The sequence below is a fragment of the Carassius gibelio genome, chromosome A16 (genome assembly GCF_023724105.1).
Source record: "Carassius gibelio isolate Cgi1373 ecotype wild population from Czech Republic chromosome A16, carGib1.2-hapl.c, whole genome shotgun sequence".
Classification (NCBI taxonomy): domain Eukaryota; kingdom Metazoa; phylum Chordata; class Actinopteri; order Cypriniformes; family Cyprinidae; genus Carassius; species Carassius gibelio.
In genome coordinates this window covers 16,285,347-16,305,379 of record NC_068386.1, presented here as the reverse complement: position 1 = coordinate 16,305,379, position 20,033 = coordinate 16,285,347, and the positions used below count along the sequence as shown (strand labels likewise).

Here is a 20,033-nt window from a genome sequence, read left to right as displayed (position 1 = left end):
ACTGACCCATTGCTCATAATACTCAGATTCCATATCTGGGACGTGAGCGGTGCCTGTTAGCACTATCTGCTGGCAGAATACAGATACAGTGTGTAGAAAGTCAATTCAAACGCACTGAGTTTATTTCACCAGATGTTTCTCTGGTCCTCATTACATAAACGCACTGTATTAAATCAACTCAGCTTATTACAGTTTTAAAAAACAGCAGTGGACAGTTAGATACAGAATGTATAAAAAAGAAAAAGATAAAGAAACAAAGAAAGGAAAAAAAACTGAAATAAGACAAGTATCTTTTTCACTGTGCATAAATTTGGTTAGGTCGGGCCAGGAAAATAGGGTTGACAAGAAACAGTACAGCATTTATAAAAAGAGGGAGAGATAGCAGGAAAACGACAGAGAAGGAGGGGGAAAATAGAAGACAGTGTAGATGTTCATCCTCTTCAAGATCGCGGCTTTACCTCATACATGTATGGTGTCAAAAGACGACCCGGAAAGTCCTCTGGCTTTTTGAACTCTACACTTTCACACAGGAAACCTTATTCACAGCCTAAATAAAAACTATATCCAAATAACAAAGAGTTCTCTCCTTAAATACTCACTCTCACCTTCTTGTTTGAATGTAACATTCATTTTTGTAGTTGTCATTGTTTCTCTTCCCTCACTTGCTCCTTTACATCCTCCTCTCACTCCTATCTGACCAGTCTGTAGAGCAGAAATTCAACATTGAGAAAAGGTCACATGTAAAATATTCACTATGGGCCTAAATAAAACTGGAAGTTTAGTGGCATGTCTAGCTGAATCCTTTTTTGTAGACAATGACACGGTACGGTCCATTTTCCCATCTTAAAGCTTTGCACATACTCCATTGTCGTTGCCATAAAAAATAAAAAAACAAACAAGAAAAAAAAAACATGACAAACGAGTGGTTCGCTACATTCTGACCAATCACAAGTCATGTTTTAAAAAAAATGCTCAGACCCTCTCAGACCTCATAAATCTACAAAATAAGGGGCTTCTGAGAGATTGAAGTCACACCATGTGCATCTCTCCGAGTCTCTCTCACTCTGGATTCTGTCCCATCTCTACCAGAAGTCGCGGCGGTGGTAGGCATCAGGGTCGCAGTATTTAGTCACCACAACTCTGTTGGCGAATTTCCTTCCTGTTAAGCCCTGCATTGCCTTCTGGGAGTCAAACATTGACATGAACTCCACGAAGATCTACGACAAAGAAAACCGAAGCATGAATAACTTTTAAAAGGTCACATTGAAATTTGACAACGTACAAGCAGTTATCAAACCTTTCCAGTGCCAGGAACTTCCACGCCGTCGACAGGACGCGGGATCTCTATGCTCTTGACCTGGCCGTATTTGGAGCACTCTTCTTTGACGTCTTCCACAATCTCCTCATACTCTTCATCATCCAGCAGCTCCTCTGGAGCCACCATGTTCATCAGACACAATACTTCTGTGGGAATGCCACCCATCTGAGTCATCGAGTTGTTTATGAGACCTGGGACTTGAAGGGTAACTGGAGTTTGGTGTATACCCGTCTTGAGAGGAAAGAAAGAGGGGAAGAGGGTGAGAAACAGGACATAAGGCCTACATGGCTTACATCCATTAAATCAATTTTCCCTCACCAGTGTGGTGTTCTTGGAGCCGACGCTTGCTCTCTGGACCAGGAGCTTCTTGTCCCCCAGCTGCATCCCGTTCAGTCCAGCGATGGCCTGTGAAGTGTGCTTTGGAGAGGTTAGCATGCATGTCAACCAACAGCTCAGAGTGTTTACAGGCTGATTATATAGATATGATGCTTTTTGTTGTTATCACCTGGTCACTGATGTTGACGTCAACATATTCACAGAAGGCATAGCCCTTAGAGAGGCCTGTTGCACTGTCTTTCACCAAATTAAAGGCCTTCAGAGGGCCAAATGACGTCAGCAATTCCTTGACCTGAGGAACAGAGAAATATCACTGTTCTGCATTAAACTGATCCAATGTCACAGTAAAGACTAGAAAAAAGTTCTGTAGAACAATTTCTGAAAGATCACGTGAAACTTAAGACTAGTAATAGTTGATAGAAATTCAGCTTTACCATCACAGGAATAAATTACCTTTTAAAATGTACACACTGACACAAGTGAGCTTATTGGCTTCAAATTTCAAAAGCATGGAAGCAACTGTTCTGTGGAGCATGAAAAGGTTTCATATTTAATTTGGTAAAGCATAAAATGTAAAACGATTGGCAGATCTGGCTCTGAAAGCTCCACCCAATCAAGAGCAAATTCAGCGACCCTTTGACAGCGAACGAACACAGTGTCATTTAAACACAAACCTGGTCATCGTTGAGGTAATTTGGCAGACCGCCGATGAAGAGTTTATGGGCCGAATCAGGCACCACCGTGGAGACGACGCCTACAGAGATAGAGCCAGAGTGTGACCAACAATGATCCAAATTAAATCAAGAACCATTAAACTTTTGATCGAAAAGAGCAAAACATTGGGCGTACAAGAATTTGGGGAGCAAAAGAGAGACGTGCCTGGGACATAGACACTGGGGTTTTCACTCATGCCTGGCAGAGGCTGGTAATCGTGTGGTCGGCGAATCTTTAAACTCTGTCCCTGGAAAATGATGCCATCAAATGCCATGGCCTGTGTCGTCTCATCCACCGAACGGAACTATATTACCAAACATAAAAATAACATTCATATTACGCTCCCAATACTTCCTGAAGCATTTATGTGAGGATCTACAAAATGAGCTCTACCACTCTGAATGAAGACTGACCTCCAAGAAGGCGAAATTTTTGTCCTGGTTGATCTGAACAGCAAGGACTGGGTTACCTGGGGCCTGACACAGGCCACCTAAACGCATCTGAGCATTGAAGAAGTCCATCATAGACTCCTATAAGAACAAACTAATATCAGAAAACAATGCGAGTCATCATACTGGAGAACAGAAGGTGTACTCCGGTTAATGGATGCCAGCTAAAATAGTACTGGATTCATGATAATGTTGACAGAAAGATCATCACACCTTCTAATACACCATAATATTAATGAATGTGAATGATAATACTGAACCTCACCTCTGTGATGCCAAATGGGATGTTGCCGACATAAAGCCTTCGGGCCTGTCTAGTCATCTGACTGCCCACGACAGGAACAGGTGTTGGAGTCACAGCCAGACCCTCAAGGGTCATTGTGGGCAGCAGAGCAGTGGCCGGGATCTGACCAGCAGCTGAAGTCAGAGAAAGGTTCAGAAGGATGTTAGACATATGGGGCCAATTGCACCAGCAAGACATAAAAAAGCTGGGCGTAAGTCCTACGCTGGGCTTTGCAACGTCCAGCTTTACGATACAAATATTAACACCTGTTGCACCACTATCAGGAGCAACTATGTCCGGCGTAGACAATGTGCGTCCATACCTACACATTCTCCTGCAGTTATAGATTTATCTGCGACCACGTTCACGCCACAATGTATATTTGTTTTAATACAATGCTTCTCTCAAGAGTTTTTTTTTTTGCCAACTATCTTGTTTATGTACAATGAATGTCTTCCCTGAGGTAAATGTGACTTTACGTGACATTTTGTGTTTTACTGGTGTCTTTCTTTGGCTGAAAAAACACGTTTATAGTTTATATAATGTATTTATATTTAAAATTTGAAAGCTGACCATTTATTTCTGATTAAAAGTAAGCAAGCACAAAACTTATTGCAATTATTGGATGGCAGGCCACTACAAATAATGAATGGAATTAAAAGACGTTAAGCTTTCCAAGCAATTACACTGTCCAATATGTCAAATGGTTCAGTTTCTTTAAGGAATCCCAGTGCACATATAATATTTAACTGCATAATTATTAGGCTACATGATGTACATAAATATATTTTGTATTCAATTACTGTCGGTAGTGTGGTAGGCTACTGCTACATCGAGCTTCACGATATAATCGCTTATCCTGCCCGAAAAGACAAGTCCATAAGCATTACAGTTCATGTCTGCAGTAAGAATTAACTAACAACACTGTGAATCCTGAAAACGAATAATGTCCGAGCAAACCATGACTTTTCACTTTACACCTATCTCTGAGTAGGCGTAAGATTTAGTCTCAGATGCAGCACTACACAGAGAAGGTGAAACGGTATAAATTATACGCACGACTTAAAGTGCATTTTACGTCCAGCGATATTTTGAATAAAAGTAAGAAGTTTTCAAAAAATAAATACAACTTCTGAAAGGTAGTGTGTGCTTTTCAAAAAAAAATTTGAGGCAGCACATAACCAGGAATGTTTAAAACCCTTGTTTTAACCCAGTGATTGGCTGACAGGAGAGCAGGTGGACCTTCATTGTTGTCCGGAATAGCAGGTGTAAACAGAGAAAGGAAGAAAAAATGAATTAAAAATTGATAATTACCCTGCATGGCTTTGTACTGCATGGGCGTGATGTGTTCAAATCCAGGAGGAGGAACATCCCAATATTTCTTCACTTTAATAATCTTTTTTTTCTCACGGTGTGGAGAGCGACTGCACATGGAGAAACACAGACCAACAGGAAGGTATTTTGAAAATCGCTAGGCTCTTGTCAAGACTTCAGTGAATGGCACTAAGAATTTCTACCTGCGTCTGTGTCTGCGGTCCTTGCTGTCTCCATGCCGATCATGGCTCCTCCTTTTCCTGTACTGGTCTCTGCTCCGACTTCTTGAGCCACTGCGCCGGTGGTGCTTGTTCTCCTTGTCTCTGTCTGCTGCACAGTTGAGCACACAACATGATTGATATGACCATGTTCTTTAATTTAACATGGTCATTTAAACTGATATCTGCTTACATATGCTCATCTAAGCACCACTGTTGTCTATTGGTGGGGGGGGGGGGCACGTTTTCTATTTGTGGGGAAAAGTTCATTTAATTATCAGTATTGGTCACTTAAATATATAAATCCTTAAAGGGAGAGTACAACCAAAACTTAAATATTTTCATCAATTAGCTACTCTTTCTCACGTAATTCCAAACATGTATGCACTTCTTCGTTCTGTGGAACATGAAAGTATTTTGATATAAACATATATATGACTATACATTGGGGAAGTCGTGGCCTAGTGGTTAGAGAGTTTGACTCCTCACCCTAGGGTTGTGGGTTCAAATCTAGGGGCTGATAATACCACAACTTAGGTGCCCTTGAGCAAGGCACTTTTCTTGTGAAGTAGCATAAATGGCTGCCCACTGCTCTGGGTGTGTGTGTGTGTGTGTTCACTGCTGTGTTTGCACTTTGGATGGGTTAAATGCAGAGCATGAATTCTGTGTATGGGTCACCATACTTGGCTGAATGTCACTTATATATATATACATATATATAAAAAACATACAATGGAAGTCAGTCAGCACCAAAATATATTTGGTTACCAACATTCTTCAAAATATCTTTGGCTTTGTTCCATAGAAGCAAAAAAGTCATATATGTTTGTAAGTTAATGACATGATTTTTATTTAGGTGAACTGTCACTTTAACTAAACAGACCTACAACTAAATATTATGAAATTATCAAATGTTAACTTGCAGATAGGAAAAGAAAAATAGAGGGCTTTTTATCAATCACATTTTGCCTAAGCACTACCTAGATAATATTTCTCTATGCATGCAAGTATTAGCAGTCTACCGATACATCGCCAAGGCAAATATAAAAAAAACATGGTCTATATATTGGCCGATATTTGGCAATTTTTCAAATATCGGCTGATAAGTTTTTCTGCTTGGCCATGTTCGAGGCGGGACTTTTATTTTGACGAAAGCTCTTTCACCCTCGTTCACTGTCGTTACCAGTTCTGTCTAATACGGATAGAAATCTGTCTAATAATCAGATAGAACAGTTAAACAAAGGAATTATTGTATACAAAAAGTATTATAATGATTTATTTTATATTATTAGTAAGAAAGGCAAACATTATACTTTCTCGTTTGCAGTCAGCATTATGCAAATACGCATTTATATAATTTAATCAAATCTTTGAATGACTAATGAACATTTAATTTCACAAACCTTGCAAACTTACTTGAATCTAGCTGTGAGATCTTGCGAAGTGTGTATTTTTATCCAGCATGATCACATTCTCTGCGTGACAGTCAGTCCGTGGGAATTGAATGGTTTTAACTTGTGATTTGTAAATTATGCTGCACTTTATGCATTTGCCCATTCTCATATTTGTGTCATTTTCACTGTGTGCTGTATGTAAACAGTGTTACCTTGGCTTTATTTGAAAAATATGCACACAAACTTCCCAGAATACTGAGTTTCCTTTTTAATTATAATTTTATTAAATATTTGTGAAAAATAATTGATCATCTAAAGTATAAGTATATTTGACACATTTATTTTTTAATCCATTGTCATATTTAAAATGTATTAAATATTAACTTAAAAAAAATTATATCGGTTTATATCGGCTGTCAAAAAAAAAAACAATATCGGTCGACCACTAGCAAGCAAGCATACATTATATGTTCATGATAATTAAGCTCAGATTCTTTTTTTAAGTACCCCCAAAACCACATCCTGTGCAGATTAGGTTGGCAATGCATGCAAGACATAACAGTACAGATCTGTGCACAGTGATGCACTCTCCTTCAGGCTGCGCGCACGTCCAGCTTCGCCAGCAGAAGAGATTTACTGTCTGACCACTACCACATCAGCTCTGACACATGACCATACCCTCGCTCTCATCACTAGTACACCTTCATTCCTCACCTTGCTTGTTTTCGGTCAGCTGTCTCTCAAACTCGTCAAAATCTGACATTTTCCAGCAGCTCCAACACACTGACCGAGACTGAAGCGAGCTAGCTAGCAGCTAGCGATTGCAGTGGCTGCGATTATCTCACACACAAAAAAATAAAGTTCACACCAAGCGTGAAGCAATTAAGAACCACAGTTTCTGTAAGGGAAAAAAAATGCGACCCTTACAAAGCAAAACGCAGTTTAATAAGTCGAGCTGATGTCTTCCAGAAGCGCACCTCAGAGCATACAAAGACTAGCATGAGGAAAACGTGATTTCAGAGAGAGCGAGAGTAAACACACATGCACCGGATGATGTACTGGAATAAACGACTGCAGTGCTCTGCTCTTGGAAGAGTTCGTGCATTTCCCAAAATTACGTTAAATACAGCCTATATTTTTCACAAAATCTCTGTAAAACGACAAGGCCGCGAGAGCGCCCCCACTGAGGTCAGCGGCCACTCCCAAATACTTCCGGGTTAACTTTACAATTTTAAGACACTCAAATATGTTAGATTATAAACGATTGTGTATGTGCATTTAAAATCATAACATGCAGATACGCGTGTTCCGCATAAACAAAACTGAATAAACTAGACTGTTTTGTATCTGACTGCGCTCCGTAATGAGTGATCTGCTCATAGGCAGAAAGCATCGGTGGCGATTTATGATTCAGTTTAGAGACTTTGACCTTTTGTATCCGTTGTATTGATCCGGTGATACTCTGTTTAGGTTAACGTTACATCGTCGCACCAGAGTGTGCTGACTGAGAAGACTATAGGTGTGTTCGACATCGGCTGCGGCTGGATGCAACCGATCGGCGAGAGTAGCCGCGTGCAGGTGGGGAGGAGTTGAAAACGGAGATATGAAGCCGGACACGTTGTGGCTCCCGTAGTTTGCTGCAATTACGTCAGTCATGGCAGATCACGTGGCGTTTGCTTACTTGATCGCGTTTAATGTGTGTATAAGTGGTGTTTTGGAAGGGTCTTGAATGTTGTTAAGTTGAAGTTACAGCAAGTTGTTAGCAGTTTGCTAACCACATGCAGGTGAAGTATAAACACAGCAAAATAAACTAAAGAATATGAAGAAACCAAACAAATGGAGGAACATAATGTATTATGTATCATTTGTATAGGAGCATACATTTATGACCACATTAGATTGTATGCTTTTAAGATTAACATTTTAGTTCTTAAAAATGCTCATTTGAATAGGTTATGCTGCTGAATACTGTAAAAGGTCTGTATAAAAAAGAAAGTCATGCAAAATAAACATACACAAACTTTATATTAACAATAAAGTAAATACAGTAAAACAATATTTAATAAATATGATTTATAAGATGAAGACGACATAAAAACGTATTGAACTGTTTTAAAAGTCCATATGAGAATTTCTGAAACTGAAGCCGACTCGCAATAAACTTGAAACGCACGTCATCTGTGTCATCAGTGAATCCAGCCAATCGTGGATCAGTTGTGTCGTCATCAGAACCTGTGCAGCCGCTCTTCAGAAGCTGCGCTGGCTGAGTTCTCCGGCTACTCTCGAATCGCTCTCGTGGTACTTTGACGGCACACGTCACAGTCACGTGGCGTCAGCGCTGTATCAAGTCGGACAAAATTTCTAACCGGCATGCACTGCTTCAAGTCAGCCGACGATCGGTTTGCGCAAAACTGCATGAAGTCGAACAAGCCTTATACTTGTGTGTTTGGTGTTATGGGTGAAACAGTGAATCATTTACTCCACCGATACATCATTCATTCAGTTCGTTTACAAGCGAGATGACTCAGAACACTGACTCGTTCACCGAAGGGGGCGTGTTCGTTCAGCAGACCCAACCAATGATGTGTTCCTTCATATCCTTTCCTGGAATGCTATTGGCTCTTGGTGTAATCCGTCTGTGAATGCAGCGAGTGAGAATGATTCGTTCATTTAAAAGAGTCATTCAATATCATGACCCCACTACGAGTGGGCTGGGCTCTTATCTGGAGGTTTGTTTAATGTTACAGCGAGCGAATTGTGCTGCATTGTTGTAATAATCAAGGAAATATATGTGTCAAGGATACACGTAGATATTAATGTATACTTTTCTGCATTTTATGTGCTGCTGTCGTTAATATCATGTATGACTCTGTTGGTGTTGTGCTCGGCTTACTCATTAACATATAAACTTCACGAGAGTTTGTTTCAACAACAGTTTTACCAATAAGAGCAGTGGGTGGACACTTATATAAAGCACATACACCCGGGTAACGGTGAGCTGTTTGTCTTCACTTGATCTTTGCGGTCTGCGACTCCCCCATATTGAACTGTGCAAACAGTAAGTACAGCTCGTCGGTCTCTGAATGCCATTGAACTCTTTATCAAAGCAGTATGACAGATGCAGTCTGTGTGTAAGTGGAAAAGATTCAACGCATTATTAATATGCAGGGCATTAGGAACACTGCCCACGTACTTTCACTTTTGCTGTTGCAATGACAGTGGCTCAAAACCCAATGACAGTGTTTATAGACAACGTAGTATTCATTTTAATTACATATATATATATATATATATATATTTTTTTTTTTTTTGATGACACAGTCAGACACTAATACCAGTGTAGTCGAAATATGGATTACTGCACTAGCTTTCAATCTTTTTGCTTCCATTGCCATTAAGATAATATGTACTTTTGTTGTAAAATACATCAGTTTCATGTTATTCAATGTTATTTTTAGTGTTTTATTATTTCAGTCAAAATTATGTAAATTGAAATCATTTTAAAACTTATTGGGGCCTCCATGGAAGTTTTCCGAGCCCCTCTGGTTGAGAAGCACTTTATTACAGTGTATGCTCAAAGACACAGTGATTCACGCGTGATATAACTGCTCTGTTTGCTTTCACAGTGGCAAGAATTGGCAGGCTGTCCACCAAAGGTTCAGTGCTGCTACTGTGTGACATACAGGAGAAGTTCAGACCCAATATTTTCCAGTTCACAAACATTGTGAGCAATGCAGCAAGATTGCTACAGGTAAGATCAGCACCTTCAGTTTATCAGAACTGCTGCAGTTGACATACAACATACTATAGTCACCTATATTTTAAATGTGCCATCTTCACTGCATCTTGTCAGCTGATATTCTGTGCATTGTCTCTATCCATTCTATCTAATTTTGAATTAGATTTTTGGAATGGTATGAAACTTGGATTAATTTAGTTGCATTTGTGATTTGAAAATACAAAAAAAAAGAAATCATGATTAGTAAAAGATAATGGAATTTATAAATCAAGTCAAGTCTGCTATATTGTCAATCTCCACATGTACAGTACATAAATACAGAGAATCGAAATTGCGTTACTCTCAGACCCCGGTGCATACAGATAACATTAACATTACAGCCTAAAAATCTAGATCAAATATAAAATGTAGATACAACTATACAATAAGGGAATGTAAAAAAAGGCATATAATAAAATTAAAAATAAAGTTAAATAAAGCAGCGCAAGGCAAATGACAGACAGAGTGCAAAGATAGAGTTGTTTTTTTAATAGTTGTCACACGTGGTACGGCAGCAAAGTTCCTTAATTATTATGCCGGAATGAGAATATAGTTCCTAGCCATATCGGCCTAGAAAATTGCAACTTTTAACTACAGAAGAGTCAAGCTTTAAATAGGAAAAATATTGAAGCTCTCAGTCATTTTTGAGCGAGATGCTAGCGGTCTAATATGATTCAATGATCTATGCTAAGATAAGCTAAAAGTGCTATTGCCAGACCCAGATATCGCCTGAATGGATTAAAAATGATAAAACTAAACATTTTAACTTAAGGGGAGTTGGAAAATGAGCCAAAAATGTTTTCAAAAATAGTTGAGTGTACTTTTAAGTGAGGAATATCAGAATAATACCCAAGTCTTATAAATATCTTTATTAAGTCTCATTAATATCGCAATATTAATATTAACATAAGCTGAATTCTGTTTCTGTTCCAGGCATGTCGAATCTTAAACATCCCTCAGATTTTAACTGAGCAGTACCCTAAAGGTTTGGGCCCCACTGTCCCTGAGCTGGGGGCCGAGGGCTTGAAGCCTCATACAAAGACCAGTTTCTCCATGATGACAGAGAGTGTGGAGAGCACACTCAAGAGCCTGGGAGACCCTCAGCAAGTCATACTATGTGGCATCGAGGCTCAAGCGTGCATTGCGGTAACATCACAAGGCTGTTTAAACTTGTGCCACTGCACTTTTTACTATCAGCCACACATTTACTATCTCCTGATCATGACCTGTGTTGTATTGTATTGTACTGTATAACTTTATTGTCATACAATTTTAAAGCGTTAGGCTTCTTTTTCTGCTGTAGTGTACAACCTATGATCTTCTAGAACGAGGCATGGAGGTTCATATTGTAGCAGATGCTGTCTCCTCTCGAAGGTATAGAAATAATTTTGTTTAAAATATACAAAATGGAAAACTATTGTGATATTTTATATTGATGTATCTTGACGCTATGTGAAATTATGTTTAAATCATTGCAAACATAAGACTTCTACATTCCTTATCTTGACTCACAGCCACATCTTTTCAAACACAAAGTCAAGTCAAGTGATGGATGGCATCTTTAAGCTTTTTCTAAAGGTCTATAGAAACAGGAGGAATTTTACAGTGTTTGCTTACAGATATATGTTCATTTGTTGAGGCGGTTGTGTAGAATCTGCTGTGTCCTATGAGCCAATTCTGAAGTGATTCTCAGGGTTTTCTAAACGTGTCATTTTCAGTCAGACAGATCGTCTTTTTGCCCTGTCACGCCTGAAGCAGAGTGGGGCGTTTCTCAGCACTACAGAGGGAGTTTTATTACAACTAGTGCAGGATGCCAAGCACCCCAACTTTAAAGAGGTACCTGTCGACCTCTCTGTCAGACATATTTTAATTATTTTAAACATAAAGGCATTCTGTCATCATCTCAGACTCTAAATCCATCACATTTTTTCTTGTGTGTATTATGTCTGCCTATATATATATATAATATAATTTATGTGTGTATGTGTGTGTATATATGTATGTATACATTTAAGAAATGTAAAATTGAAATATGTACAGTTGAAGTTTCTTGAATTATTATTTAATTTAGGTTCTTTTCTATTTAAGAAATTTGAAATCTTAATGAATACTGATGTGGTTGGGATTTTGTAGTGATTTAAGTTTGTATTTGGCTATTGTTCTGTTCATGTTGTGACCTGTCCTCCTTAATTTTTTGCACATAGATCCAGAAGCTCTTGGCTCACCCCTCCCCTGATACAGGCCTGCTGGCCCTCTTCAGCTCTCTGTAGGGCCAGTCACACACCTAACCCTGCAGACATCATTACATAAATTACTCAAAATCAGCTCAAACCGCTCATTGAACCTGTTGGACTCGTGTGAGCTTGATTGTGTATCCAATGAAAATGATTTACAATAATAAATACCTGAAAGTTTGAAAATGTTTAAAATGGCTCTATAATTCTGTGTCAGAAGAAGAGTTTTTGGTAATGCTAAAATAATGTTCTGCATGTTAACATAAGATAATGCATTAACTAAAAAAAAGCAATACATTTGTTACAGCATTTATCCATCTTTATTAACATTAGTTAATAAAAAACAACTTTTTATTGTTAGTTCATGTTAGCTAAGGTCCATTACATAATATCTACAGTTACAACTTTTGATTTTTATAATGTATTAGTAAAAGTTAAATTAAAATGAACGAAATTAATAAATGTTTATGAAGTATTTTTCATTGTTAGTTGATGTTAACCAATGCAGTTAACTTATGTCATCAAATGGAAACTTACTGTAAAATGTGGTCAGTGGCCAGTTTAGTTTTAATTTAGGAATATATATTTTTTTCATAAATAATTAACAATGTATTTTTTAACACGACTTCAATGTGTATGATACGTATAAATTTAAACCAATGTATACTTCATTGTTATGCTGCCTTCACGTGCTATCGGAAATATCTCGCTTATGAAGTCTTGATTGCGAGCTTGTCGTATTCTATTGACTTAATTTCGGTTAGAATAAAATGTAGCATCCCATCGGTTGACAATAATATAAACATTCACCGCGCTATACATGCAGTTAGCTTTCGATTCAGTCAAATACATGCTTATTTCACTGCTTATAAAACACAATATGCTTCGTACGGTCGTTCATATCTAGCAATACACTGCTGCTGGTAGTTGTTGTGAGAACAGCGATGAAAGCAGCAAAAGTTGTCTCTCCACCATGTTTAAAGTTTATGACCCGCCCAACTCGGAAACATTGGTATTAAAATTATTTTCCAGAAGTAAATACGACTGCAGAGGCCGTTCACGACCAGTTTCCGAGTAGGACACTCGCACCCTCATGTAAAGAGATATAAATGCAAATCCACACGATTATATTTCTTACATTCATTAATATAAAATAATAAAAAAAATATGTGTCAGCCTGATGATTGTGCATATGGTGTTGACTTTTACCCCCTCATTGCATTATTACAAGCGTGAAATCCACCAGGATGCAAAGATCGCCGTGTCACAGGACCAAGAAAATCTGAATGGAAATAATTACTGTGGGTTCCCACTCCTCTCCTATTTCAGCAGAGAAACAGGAACTTACTCAGCAGTAAAACACCACAAGTGCAGCCATGAGAGGAGGAGAGAACGAAAGAGAGGAGGAGACACACGCCGAGTGCTCAAATGTCAAATGAAGGGTGGAGTGTGTGACGCTCAACGCAGTCAGAAAGGGAGGAGGAAATAGAAAGAAAGGGAAGAACTTTTTCCGACTATTTTTCTTCTTCTTCTTCCAGAAATTTAATACAAAACGTGTTAACTTAGACGCTTCAGGTAGCGAATGAATTCAGCGATAAACATTAGACAACAATGAAGAAGGATAAATGAGCATTTACTGAGATCCCTCAGATGCCACTGAGCAACAGATGCCAGCATGAAAAATGAACACAGAGTGAAGCCTGTGGCCTTTTGACAGAACAGAGGTATGTTTTCACTCATTTCAACACATATTATTCTCTTATAATAGGCTATTTTCGAAAAAAATAGGGCTAAAAGTATATCCAACATTTGATCCATACAGTGTGCAGTAATAGCTATCTGTTTGTTCGTCTAACCATTACTTAATGATTTTAAATAGGATTGAGATTTCTATTGCAACATACTCGTAAATCATTTTGTTTTGCAACTGCGGATGGCATTATTAAGGTTGGTTTCACCGCTTAGCTGGAGTGCATGGGTTAACACACAGTTATTACATTATGTTTAGTTTTCTTTGCACCTCAGATATCCCCCTTCAGCATGACTTCTGAACTGGACTCTAGCTTGACCAGCATTGACTGGCTTCCTCAGCTTGGAATCAGCACTTTGCGATCAGGCAAAGAAAGAGTGGAGCGAAAGAAAGAACGAGGAAGAGAGAAGGACATCCCTTCCATACCTACACCGTCCCCTGGAACTAATTCCAAAGTGAAACCCCCTCACAGCTACGCCACTCTGATAGCCATGGCGATAAGTTCTGCTCCGGAAATGAAGCTGAGTTTGAATGATATTTACACCTGGATCAGCGACACATTTCCTTATTACAGCAGAGCAGGAAGAGGATGGAAGGTAAGGGCCAGACCACTGCATGACCACTTCCTCCTGCTAAATAGTGCATTGAGGCATAGTTGTGTTTGCAGCTGTGCACGAACAGGGTCTGTGGTTTGGATTAACTCTTTACTGACGTAATAAGTTTAGAAAGAAATTATGTATAAATGTAGCTCAGAGCGATTATTTTGAATATTAGGGTCAAACACAAAGTTAGACATATCATGACTGATATTATCTGATACTATAATAAAGGAAAATGCTTCATTAAAGGAATGAAACTCTTGAAAAGAATACATTATTGAGTTATTTTTAGATTTTCAGCATGCACATTTCACAATTTAACATTTTTTAATTTGTCAGCGTACAATTTTATGTGCGCTTTAATGTTTTGGGGGATTTTGGCCATATTGAAAAACCATAGACTTGACAGATGTTAGATTTCCGAGCCCTGAATCAATCTCTCTGAGCCCATGGAGCAAGTAAACATGACATTTCTACTGTCCAGCAGCACACTTTCTCTCTTGATAGATATAACACTAACTTGAATTCCTGGGGAGTTTGGTTTTGCATTATACCCTACCATTAAAATAAAGCTTCTGTTTTAGTGAGGAGTCGGAGTAAACAGACTTCTTTTCTTTATTGCGTACTTAATTGTATATGATTCATTGCACAGATTTATAACATGTTTGCTTGTCAATGTGAAATGACAGTTTGTAGGTGTGTAGTGATATTTTACAGGAAACGTGTCGCAATCTGTTCTGCTTCACGAGTAAAAAATGATATGTGATGCTCTTTAACTGGAAATGGTGCTGATTATCTGAGGAGTCTGAACATGTTTTAAAAACAGTTCTTAGAAAATGATGCCCAGTACCGTTATTTTTCAAAGAAGTCTCTTATGCTCACTAAGGCTGCATTTATTTGATCAAAAATAAAATGTATAAACTGTAAAAAAAAAAAAAAAAAAAAAAAGTTATATTGTAAAATATTATGTTAATTGAAACTAGCTTTTCTAATTTAATATATTTTAAAATGTTAGTTATTCTTGTGATGGCAAAGCTGAATTTTCAGCAGTCACTACTCCAGTTTTCAGTGTCCTTTAGAGATTATTCTAATATGCTTTTTGCTGCTCAAGAAACTTTCTGCATATTATCATTGTTGGAAACAATTGTGTACAGTAACATGTTTTTAGTGTGATTTTTGATTCATTTAATGCGTCTTAATTTCTTTAAAAACTAAAAAATCTTACTGATCCCAAACCTTTGTACAGTAATGCACAGCATGTCATATATATATATATATATATATATATATATATATATATATATATATATATATATATATATATATATACAGTATATACAGTATGTATAGACAAATCTCTGTTTTGTTTCCTAGAACTCAATTCGACACAATTTGTCCCTCAATAAATGTTTCCGGAAGGTTCCTCGACCACAGAGCGATCCTGGGAAGGTGATGTAGCCTAATTATTTTGTTCATTAATATCTGAGGTTTATTCAGTTTAAATAGGAAAGACTAAAATTGCATTGCAATTAACTATTTTAACAGTTTTTATTTAAAATCTTAAATCCACTTTTCTGCTTACTAATACTGAAGCTCAAATAATCGCCTGTTTTAGGGGTCATACTGGACGATGGATGTACCTGACTCAACTCAACCCAGAGGAGTTAAACGTCCTTATCCTAAAGAGGAGGATGTAAGAGTACATCACACGAAACATTATCATCACCTCTGTGAGATCAGTATTTAACTCATACAACATCCCTCTTTCAGGCTCCGTCCTCCGAGGCCCAAGTGCCTGTCAGTCAAGCAGAGCTCCTCCCACCTCAGCCGGACACCAAAAGCACGTTCTCTCCCCCTCCTTGCAAGGTTCAAAAGTCATTTCTTCTGCTTTTCTATTTCTATTAAGGATTAAGATCCTCTTATGGCAGAGCTTGAGGTCTAAGAATGAGGAAATGAGAGTGTGAGGTAAACAAAAGAGAGCTAGTGACTGAGAGCTAGACTTCATAATTACTTTCATTTATAGTGAGTTTAAATGCATGCATCATCAATCATGTTGTTTTCAAACTGCATGGTATCCTTTCAGCCATGCAAACAAGCCTTTATAGCTGTTTTGTCAGTGACAGTTGTACCAGAGAGACCATTTCTGTCAAGCTTTCAAAAGAGCTAAAAGCATCACAAAAGTAGTCCATATGATTTGTGTGCTATATTACAAGTTTCTGAAGTCCTGCTTAAAGTCAAGATGAAATGAACTCTGGACTCTGCCCATTGGATGTTGATTGGATTTGGTGACTTTTTCAGTAACTGTAGAGAACATTGTTTATCCAAATAACTCTGAGATGAAACTCTGCAAACACTATTTCCACAGCAGCGTCCAAGCATCCCAACAGCTACCTCTCTTCCTTCAAACCCTCATGCTGATCCAACTCTCAGATTCTCCTTTGCTGATTTGAACCTACCGGATCTGTACAATTCTTTCCAGTCTCTCTGTCGCTCTGTGAAAGATAGAGTCACCTCACAATGTAAGTAAATCAATTATGCCACTCTTTTCCTGTAGCTTATAATTTACTTTAGTATCAGTTTTGAGTCAGAATCAAGTCTGTTTTAAAATGTGACAGTGTAGGTGTGCTTAATGATTCAGAATCTCTCTCTCTCTCTCTCTCTCTCTCTCTCTCTCTCTCATAGTGGATGTTCCCAATTTACTTGGACTTCCCCATGACAGTACACCGCTCCATACACCAACCCTGCCTCCTCTCTCCCCCTGCCCCTGTCCCTTTCCAAACCCTAGTATTAACCAATTTACCAACCCCAACCCTGCCCTTAACCTAAACCTGAATACCAACGGCAACTTCAACCCAAATACACCCAATACTAACTCTGGTTTTATCCACAACCTACACCCAAACCAGAACTCTAACATTCATCCAATCTCCAACACTGAGCCTGACAAGCTGCTACACAGTAACGGTGAGTCCAACTGCTCAGTAGTGACGTACTGATGGGCTATGAGTGTCCTGATGACCTGATCCTCTCATTCGCTCTCTTTCAGTTGTTCCTGCAGATTGGTTCAGTAATGCTGACTCTTTGAGAGAGAGTTTCAGAATTGCTAGCAGTCTGGACTGGGCTAACATTGATCTCACCAGTCACCCTGGTCAGTACTCAACTATACACTCAGATATATAATGCACAACATGCTTTCAATTTCCACTCTGGATTTACAGTTTAGTTTCAGTGTGATCATCATGTGAGCATTATTTTCCACTGTTTGGAAGCTATTTTGAAATGGTCTCTTGGCAAGCTGCAATTTAAAGTAGTTTAAAACTGTCAAATTACCATTTGGTAGAAACTTGCTAGACTACATGATGCAACCAACAAAACTTAACTAACTTCTCAAACCATTAAATGTCTTTTTAAATCCATAATCATTAATCATCATTTGTTACTTTATGAATGCATCCAAAACTGCTGACATCACTGTAGGGGAGATTTATTAAGTGTCTCTATTTGTGTTGTTCTCATGCAGACCTGGTAGAGAGCATGCGTCAGGCCGAGCTCTGTGACTGGGCGTTAGATTCGACGCTCTTCACCTCGCTATGTGATTCACTCAACCGATTCTTCACTCAGAAGGGTCTCATTAGCTCATCTTCTGGTGGTCCCTCGTCTTTTGGACAAATGGCCCCACCTCCTATCAATATACCGCCCACTAACCTTCCCAGCCTGGCTAGTTTAACTCAACCTTCTCCACTCATCTACTCCTCCCAACTCCCTCCAGGTACTGGTGAACTTCCCATCCAAAGTCCCAGGAGAACCCTGATCCCTCACACCCAGAACCAGACAGCACAGAGATCCCAGGGGCTGCAGCCCACCATGAGCCAGCCACTGACTCCTAACGGTATGTCGAAAACCCCAATTAAATCCTTACAAAACCACTCTGCATCTAAACTTAAAGGGATAGTTCACCCGAAAAAGTTTTCCATGACTTGTTTTCTTCTGTGGAACATAAAGAATGTGCTCTGGAGAAAGTTTTAATGGTTTTTACCCACACAATGAAAGTCAATCAGGTCTAAATGCTGTTTTGGACCCCAATGATTTTCATTGTATAGACAAAAAAAAAGAGATTGTTCAAAGTATATTCTGTAATGTTCTGCAGAAGAAAAATAATCGTACTGGTTTGAAATGCCAGGAGGGTGAGTAAATGATAAGATTTCTCATTTAGTGTGTGCGTGATTTCTTTAAGTGCTCTTATTGTCATTCAGAAAGTAAATGAGTGTTCCTCTGTTGGTCGAATTACTCAATATGATGTCATTGTCTTTATGCAGCACTTCAAACTCAACCACTTACCCCAACAGGACGTCCACACTTCAAGAAAGTCAACAGTGAGGAAATCCAGGATGATTTTGATTGGGATTCATTGATTGAATAATTTTGTTTGCAGATATACATATAAATACAGAGTAAAGAAGCCATGAGCCAGTTACTGAGGCAAGAGTATCTGTCAAAAAGGAGGTGAGGCTAGCCCATTCATCCTGTTTCATTTGAATGTGGAACAAAAGCAGCACAATTGTAATAATGTTCATCATTCAGCTGTTTGTTTCCTTCCAGTTCAGTTCTGCCTTATGATAGATATGGCACAATGGTGCTGCTAAAGTCAACTGCATGTTGAAGTTCTGGAAAATAATGATGATAACCAGTACCAAATTTGTCAGGTTAACAAAGACTTACAATTCAAAATATTTAGTAGTTTTTTTCTCCTGAACTTCTCCACACCTTTAATGTTGGGTAGTTTCAATCCATGCCAGGCTGCTTTTTACGTCAGTGTATTACAATGTAAATACCATTAGCATTTCCAAGCTTTAGCCAGTTGACAGTGGCTGTTTTTGCTGAATGTTGATACAGGCTTTCCTGACACTTTAGTCAGTTCAATAGTTATTGAAAGCCAAAGAAATATCTTAAATTGCACTTTTTCAACAAATTGCATGTACACTAACAATTTGTGATTGAAAAAAATGCAGTTTATCAGTACATATGGGTGTATTTTGACTGAAATCAATTATGACATTTATTGCTTAATATTATTACACTTTGTCACATGGCAAATCCCCTTAGGGAGCTAATGTCTGTCTTCAGTTACACAAAAAATAAAATGAAATGAAATGTCTCTTGTTTATCATTTTAATTGCCATTTAAAGGCAAACCAATGCAAACAAAAAAGCTTGGACATTTTTTTTTTTTTTGTGGATCTTTTTTTCTTCTCCATTTTATTTTTCAATGTGAATGTTCACAGTCAACACCACACAATTTTTGACCATAGCCAATATTAGAGAAAGATCTCTAAAATTTTCATATATAAAATAATTCATTCAAAGTAAATAAAGATTAACAGCATGGATCATGTCATTCAGTCCCCAATTTTTTATGATTTCACATACGATCATTCAGATAATTCAGTTTCAGAAGTGCTGACACTTTCCCATTTTCTGTGTAAATGTAAAGGAAAAAAGGTGCTGAAGTGAAATGTAAAGACAAGCTCTGATTTTCATGTGAACAGGTGTCAAATTAATGCTTTGATTCATCGACTGCAAAAATAAATGTGTAAAAAGGAGGACTTTTATAACAAGTTAAGAGTGCTGAAAGTGAGGCTATGCTGAT

The 20,033-nt window shown here is 38.2% G+C and overlaps 3 protein-coding genes across 13 annotated transcripts; 2 read left to right on the top strand and 1 right to left on the bottom strand.

Annotated features, from left to right (window-relative positions):
• Positions 1–100: 100 nt before the first annotated feature.
• On the bottom strand, positions 101–7,368 carry LOC128030771 (splicing factor U2AF 65 kDa subunit). Of its 7 annotated transcripts, none has more exons than XM_052618721.1 (11): positions 7,074–7,368; positions 4,618–4,744; positions 4,415–4,524; positions 3,083–3,234; positions 2,782–2,898; positions 2,504–2,672; positions 2,329–2,408; positions 1,824–1,946; positions 1,637–1,735; positions 1,298–1,549; positions 101–1,217 (listed from the first exon to the last, which is right to left on the bottom strand). In XM_052618721.1, the coding sequence occupies exons 1-11, from the start codon at positions 7,129–7,131 to the stop codon at positions 1,083–1,085; spliced, it is 1,422 nt and encodes a 473-aa protein (XP_052474681.1). In that variant the 5' UTR covers positions 7,132–7,368; the 3' UTR covers positions 101–1,082. The 7 variants fall into 7 exon arrangements, with proteins under 7 accessions (XP_052474681.1, XP_052474683.1, XP_052474682.1 ...); XM_052618723.1 differs by having other exon boundaries at positions 4,618–4,741; positions 6,741–7,367; XM_052618722.1 differs by having other exon boundaries at positions 6,741–7,362.
• A 1,292-nt stretch (positions 7,369–8,660) lies between these two features.
• Positions 8,661–12,233, top strand: LOC128030774 (isochorismatase domain-containing protein 2). Of its 2 annotated transcripts, XM_052618731.1 has the most exons (7): positions 8,661–8,755; positions 8,962–9,084; positions 9,653–9,777; positions 10,738–10,950; positions 11,108–11,178; positions 11,523–11,640; positions 12,009–12,233. In XM_052618731.1, coding segments are annotated over exons 2-7 (594 nt in total). In that variant the 5' UTR covers positions 8,661–8,755; positions 8,962–9,083; the 3' UTR covers positions 12,075–12,233. The 2 variants fall into 2 exon arrangements, with proteins under 2 accessions (XP_052474691.1, XP_052474690.1); XM_052618730.1 differs by having other exon boundaries at positions 8,734–9,084.
• Positions 12,234–13,459: 1,226 nt separating this feature from the next.
• On the top strand, positions 13,460–19,542 carry LOC128030770 (forkhead box protein J2). Of its 4 annotated transcripts, none has more exons than XM_052618719.1 (10): positions 13,460–13,762; positions 14,064–14,384; positions 15,762–15,836; positions 16,003–16,080; positions 16,158–16,253; positions 16,756–16,906; positions 17,070–17,351; positions 17,434–17,535; positions 17,908–18,276; positions 18,704–19,542. In XM_052618719.1, exons 2-10 carry the CDS (start codon positions 14,079–14,081, stop codon positions 18,805–18,807), a joined length of 1,563 nt encoding a protein of 520 aa, XP_052474679.1. In that variant the 5' UTR covers positions 13,460–13,762; positions 14,064–14,078; the 3' UTR covers positions 18,808–19,542. The 4 variants fall into 4 exon arrangements, with proteins under 4 accessions (XP_052474679.1, XP_052474680.1, XP_052474678.1 ...); XM_052618720.1 differs by having other exon boundaries at positions 13,461–13,762; positions 16,753–16,906; positions 17,446–17,535; XM_052618718.1 differs by having other exon boundaries at positions 13,461–13,762; positions 14,047–14,384; positions 16,753–16,906.
• The last annotated feature ends 491 nt before the right edge of the window (positions 19,543–20,033 follow it).

What these genes read in the sequence shown, in the direction of transcription:
- LOC128030771 (XM_052618721.1), bottom strand. Translation starts at nt 7,131, where the DNA reads ATGCACGAACTCTTCCAAGAGCAGAGCACTGCAGTCGTTTATTCCAGT. An exon ending in GACCGCAGACACAGACGCAG is followed by an intron (nt 4,525 to 4,617) that starts GTAGAAATTCTT and finishes CTCCATGTGCAG; the next exon opens with TCGCTCTCCACACCGTGAGA. An exon ending in AAAATTTCGCCTTCTTGGAG is followed by an intron (nt 2,673 to 2,781) that starts GTCAGTCTTCAT and finishes TTGGTAATATAG; the next exon opens with TTCCGTTCGGTGGATGAGAC.
- LOC128030774 (XM_052618731.1), top strand. An exon ending in ATGCAGCAAGATTGCTACAG is followed by an intron (nt 9,778 to 10,737) that starts GTAAGATCAGCA and finishes TTTCTGTTCCAG; the next exon opens with GCATGTCGAATCTTAAACAT. An exon ending in AGGCTCAAGCGTGCATTGCG is followed by an intron (nt 10,951 to 11,107) that starts GTAACATCACAA and finishes TTTCTGCTGTAG; the next exon opens with TGTACAACCTATGATCTTCT.
- LOC128030770 (XM_052618718.1), top strand. Translation starts at nt 14,079, where the DNA reads ATGACTTCTGAACTGGACTCTAGCTTGACCAGCATTGACTGGCTTCCT. An exon ending in TCTCTCCCCCTCCTTGCAAG is followed by an intron (nt 16,254 to 16,752) that starts GTTCAAAAGTCA and finishes CTATTTCCACAG; the next exon opens with CAGCGTCCAAGCATCCCAAC. An exon ending in AGATAGAGTCACCTCACAAT is followed by an intron (nt 16,907 to 17,069) that starts GTAAGTAAATCA and finishes TCTCTCTCATAG; the next exon opens with TGGATGTTCCCAATTTACTT.